This window comes from Panthera tigris, chromosome X (assembly GCF_018350195.1).
Source record: "Panthera tigris isolate Pti1 chromosome X, P.tigris_Pti1_mat1.1, whole genome shotgun sequence".
Lineage (NCBI taxonomy): Eukaryota > Metazoa > Chordata > Mammalia > Carnivora > Felidae > Panthera > Panthera tigris.
Window position 1 is genome coordinate 73,985,143 of NC_056677.1, and position 5,671 is coordinate 73,990,813.

The 5,671-nt window shown below is 35.8% G+C and overlaps 1 protein-coding gene across 1 annotated transcript; it reads left to right on the top strand.

Moving 5' to 3' along the window:
* Window positions 1-321: 321 nt before the first annotated feature.
* On the top strand, window positions 322-2,286 carry LOC102967044 (polyadenylate-binding protein 5). The gene is made up of 2 exons (XM_007085588.3): window positions 322-382; window positions 918-2,286. The coding sequence occupies exon 2, from the start codon at window positions 1,058-1,060 to the stop codon at window positions 2,204-2,206; it is 1,149 nt and encodes a 382-aa protein (XP_007085650.1). The 5' UTR covers window positions 322-382; window positions 918-1,057; the 3' UTR covers window positions 2,207-2,286.
* Window positions 2,287-5,671: the final 3,385 nt, after the last annotated feature.

Here is a 5,671-nt window from a genome sequence, read left to right on the forward strand (position 1 = left end):
AAGAAAAATCTAAAAAAACATTTAAATTAAATTAAATTAAATTAAATTAAATTAAATTAAATTAAATTAAATTAAATTAATTTTATCTTGGCACAGAGCAAGCGGGAAATTACTTAGCAAGGTTCCGGGTTTCCTCACGCCCCGCCCGCCCTACCACAGCTAAATGGTTTTCGTCCTTGGGGTGCTCTGTCCTGCGGAAAGCAATCCGAGTCCATCTGTCCCAGCTCTGTCCGCCCGCCTCGCATCTACCCTTCTCTTCTGACTCCGCCCCACATCTGTCCGGAACCGCCTCCCGCTGAAGCTGACCCAGTGCGCGTCCGCCAGTCAGTCCCTCCGGACCTGCCGCGAGTCTCAGACTGCCGAAATTACCGCGCGTCACTCGGTCCGTACCCGGTGGGCATCTGGGGTATCTGTGCGGTCTTCCGTCCCCAGCGCGTGTGTCTGTCTGTCTGTCTCTGTCTGATCCGCCTTCTGCAGCCTGCCTTCCGGCCCCAGCGCACCAAGTGTTTAGTCTGCCCTTTCACTGACGCTGAGTGTGTTTAGCGGCCTTAGCTGCGAGCCCGCCTGAGACCGGCCAGGCAGCCGGCGGAGGAATACACGTTTGGCCCCTGTCCAGGTTAAGAGAATTTTAAGCCAGCAGGAGCTCGAGGCCTATATTTATGCTGAAAACGGGTCTCGAGGCCTCTGTAAGCTAATGGAGATGTGGGGGGCCAGCCAGCTGCTTGATGATTTCTTACAATTAAATGAGGAACAGAGAATTTCTTTCTTACTACTGGCTTTTAAAACAGATTTTAAATCTTAATGGGTGGAAATTATAAATTCTTTAGGTAGAACAGATTCGTTATTGGGATGCATTGTTGTCTGATGTGTTTGTTCTGAGTCCGCTGACCAGCTGTTTCTGAACTTCATTTTCTCAGCCTCAACAGTGATTCTGAAACTGCTTTTAGCTTCCTTCGCTTTGGCTTTCTTCTTTTTGTGAACAGCTGCTTGGCCCATAGCTTAGAGAAACCAGCCTTTTTTTCTCTCCCGCGAAAGCTTCCTTCCTGTGCTTAGAAAGATGGGGAGTGGAGAGCCTAATCCTGCTGGCAAGAAAAAGAAGTACCTCAAGGCTGCCCTGTACGTGGGTGACTTGGACCCAGATGTTACTGAGGACATGTTATATAAAAAGTTCAGGCCTGCTGGCCCTCTGCGCTTCACCCGAATCTGCCGTGACCCTGTGACCCGCAGCCCCCTGGGCTATGGCTATGTTAACTTCCGATTTCCTGCAGATGCTGAGTGGGCCCTGAATACCATGAATTTTGATTTGATTAATGGCAAACCTTTCCGCCTCATGTGGTCTCAGCCAGATGACCGCTTAAGAAAGTCAGGAGTTGGAAATATATTCATCAAAAACCTGGACAAATCCATAGATAATAGGGCCCTTTTTTATTTATTTTCTGCTTTTGGGAACATTCTCTCCTGCAAAGTCGTATGTGATGACAATGGCTCTAAGGGTTATGCCTATGTGCACTTTGACAGCCTGGCCGCTGCCAATAGAGCCATCTGGCATATGAATGGGGTGCGGCTCAACAACCGCCAGGTGTATGTTGGTAGATTCAAATTCCCAGAAGAGAGGGCAGCTGAAGTCAGAACCAAGGATAGAGCAACTTTCACTAATGTTTTTGTTAAAAACTTCGGAGATGACATGGATGATGAAAAACTGAAGGAAATCTTTAGTGGATATGGGCCAACTGAGAGTGTTAAGGTAATAAGAGATGCCAGTGGGAAATCTAAGGGCTTTGGATTTGTGAGGTATGAGACGCACGAGGCTGCCCAAAAGGCTGTGTTAGACCTGCATGGAAAGTCCATCAATGGGAAAGTTCTATACGTAGGTCGAGCACAGAAGAAAATTGAACGATTGGCTGAGTTAAGACGAAGATTTGAACGGCTGAGATTAAAAGAAAAAAGTCGGCCTCCGGGGGTGCCTATCTATATTAAGAACCTGGATGAGACCATCGATGATGAAAAACTGAAGGAAGAATTTTCTTCCTTTGGATCAATTAGCCGGGCCAAAGTGATGGTGGAAGTAGGGCAAGGCAAAGGGTTTGGTGTTGTCTGCTTCTCCTCTTTTGAAGATGCTACCAAAGCAGTGGATGAGATGAATGGTCGCACAGTGGGCTCCAAGCCCCTGCATGTCACCCTGGGCCAGGCCAGGCGCAGGTGGTGAGAATAAGAATGCTCAATTTGGTGCAGCCTTTAGCTGGTGCCTACTTAGTTTGGGCTACTTTGTGATAAGAGGTTATTTTATGGCAGGCTTTCTTTCTTTTTTCTTTCTTTCTTTCTTTTTCTTTCTTTCTTTTTGAAGTAAATACTTTCTTTTGAAAAAATAAGTAAAACTAGAAAACCTTGTTCATTTTAGTGAAGAATATAATTTCTAATTGTAAAACTGTAATTTTGTACCATTTTTTGTTAAAATATCCTTAGGGATATATAGAATAAACTTTGTCCCTCCACATATTGTTTTCATTATTATTATTATTATTTACCTAAACCAGTCAAGGTGAGGTACTTGAGTATATTTACTTCCTTATTGCAATTATACTACTAAATGTAATTTCTTCTGTGCAAATATTCTCAAAATGGCCATTATTTCTGAATCTATCACACATAAAAGTTCTAACTTGCTTTTTGAGAAATCAATAAAGCAGGGGAAAATGTATGTGATCCAATGAACATTTGTGCATAATTTTACTTTATTATTTAAAATGGATATTATTTTCAAAAGATCTGAGTTTTCTTTAGTTATACATTTTTTCCCCTTTTTAATGTATTGTGGGCATATCAGAGAGTTGACAGTGGCTTTGACTAAGTATTGGGAGTTGTATTCAACTTCATGCCCAGAGAAGGGCAACTTCATGCCCTATTAGTGTTTTCTCAATTAGTATATTAGAAAATTAACACTTTAAGCATTATTAAAATGATGAGTTTTATCTTAAAAATCTTTCCTGAGAGATTTTATATATGAGTACAGTCTAAGCAGCATTCTTGCCACTCATTTTTTAAAACTCCTTAGTAGTACACATGGGTCATGTTAAGTTAACAAAGGTAAATAACTGCACTGAATTGCCTTTACCTATAGAAAATTTTAAAAATTTTACTTCAGCGTCTATAAAGTGTCAATATAAAGGGTAAATAATCCGTATAATGATGTTGAAAAATTACTTTGAAGGACATCTTTTATTAAACTTGTCATTATCTCTTGTAAAGTTTTGAATACATCCATGTGATAATATTCACAGATGTATCAAAGCCTCCATCTGTTATATGAGAGCTATTAATCCAGTATGGTTCTCTTTATGTCTGGCTGCTTCGAAGTTGTGACAAGATGTCCTGTTCTATATTTCAGTTACATTATTTATCCTGTAATTTCTAGATTGCAGATTTTCAGTTTTTTACTTGTAGTCTCCTCTTTTCTCCACCCATCTACCTTCCATCCATATTGCACTTACTTTTATGTTTTCTTTAGATTGCCTTGCATTTAATATGTGAGTGTTCAAATCATTTTGGAAGTAGAGAAATAATTACTTAATTTATGTAAAATTTTAAAAAATCCTTTTTAAAAATAGGGTTTATTCACATCATATGTCTAACCATAAAAAATGTGTTGTCTCTATTCTTAATTGGCTTTTATTATGTTAACTACAAATTTTAGGTTACATGCACAATACAACATAGATATATAATTTTGTTAACACTTCTTAGCTATTTTCCCATAAAACAAAGAGAAAGAACTTTCTCTGTGTAATTGTTTATCTACAAATTACATGTATATTCATTATCAAATATTTTCAAATGGAAATCACTGTTTTTATTGATCATATACATAATACATGCTCATTGTTTAAAAAATGTACACAATGCAGACATTTATAAAGAATTAATTATAAAGAATTAAATTCCCACAGTTCAGAGATAACCACTATTAATGATTTCATTGCATACATATACTTTTCTCCTATGTAGACACACTCTTTTACAATCAACAAAAAAATACTATATGTACTATTTTGTGTTTCTTTAAATTTTAAGCTAAAAAATATCAATCTGTATCATCATTTTAATGACTGCATAGTATTCCATTGCGTGCATGTACTATAGCTTATCTAAGTAACACATTGAATAATACTTACATGTTTTCCAGTGTTTTCTACATTTGTAAACAACCTTGTGATGAACTCCTTTGCTTAAAACAATATGAGTTATATGAACTTGAGGAAAAGTATCTATACCATGTAAAAGCTTAGGTCTGCTAAAAATTAGAATACACATTATATTGATATATGTATCAAAATTCTGAAAAACATTCAAGATATATTCTTTACTTAAATTGACAAAAGTAAAACTAAAAACTAATGGGATATAATTTTCATGTTTTATGAGCCCACTGCTTTACATAATTGTGAACATTAAAATATATGAAAACAGTGCAACCTGAAATAAATTTAAAATATCTACATTGGTAATTACTTACTATATGCATTCTCTATTCCTTTTTACCAATTACCAGTTTTTATTTGAATTTATAAACTTGAAGTGTTAGTGTTAACCAGAACCTTTACAAATGCTTTGAATCAGTATAAATCATGCAAGATTTCTAGAAGGTAAAAATCTTCAAGTATAAAAGCATTTAATACATTTGAGGAAATTATTTAAGTATTTAAATAATTATTATTTTTAAAAAGTCAGCCATTACAAATAAAGGAGTAATTAAAATATGCCAAAGTACAGATAAATTATACGTTAGGACACTGCAAAGCAGTAAAAAACAAAACAAAACAAAACAAACCTCTGTAAATTCAGTTGGTAAAAAGAAAGGGAAAATTATAAAGGAAAGATAATCTCTATTTGAACACAAACACCTGGGTAATTTTACAATCTTGTACTTTTCATTTTTAACTACATTTAATAGACTTATAATTAAGGTTTTCAAGGGGGAGCAAAACAACCGAACAGCTTAAATTTGTGAAAAAAAACATTAAAAATAGGATATTGTTAATTTCCTAGCACAAGATAATTAGTAAATTAGTAAAACTATAATGTCAATCGTCATGGTAAACTTAAGAATGGACTATTTAATACAAGTTTTGTTTGTTTCCCCCAGCCTTTTTCAGCTTTTCAAAACAGTCACTGTACAAACTTCAAATGTGCCCAGGAGAAGAAAATTAAGAACATTGCTTTGTGATTGTAAACCATCATATTAAAAGTTATTCTGGTGAGGCTATTCTGTACAAAAAACTTCTTCATATACTGTTGCCTTTCTGGTTGTATCTATGATTAAGGGGACAAATAAAATGTTACATGTTAAGTGATATTTTCAGTACAGGGGAAAATGTAAGAATACTATGTGTTTAAGGGAATATTTAGGAATGGTGTGAATGCCATCCTACCTATAAATAAATGGCTTGATTTAAGGAAATAGTTTAAAATGCATCAGTAAATTACTGAATATAGATGATATATGTGTTCCCAGCATCTACGTTAATACCTGGAATATAGTTAGCATTCCATGGTTGCTTGTTGAATTATCCCTCAATTTGTTTGTTTTTCAATTGTCTCCTCGATATTTCACAGGAGACATGAGTTATTACAGAATAAGCCATTTTTTATCAAATTTCATCCCATAAAGAAATAA

What these genes read in the sequence shown, in the direction of transcription:
- LOC102967044 (XM_007085588.3), top strand. Translation starts at nt 1,058, where the DNA reads ATGGGGAGTGGAGAGCCTAATCCTGCTGGCAAGAAAAAGAAGTACCTC.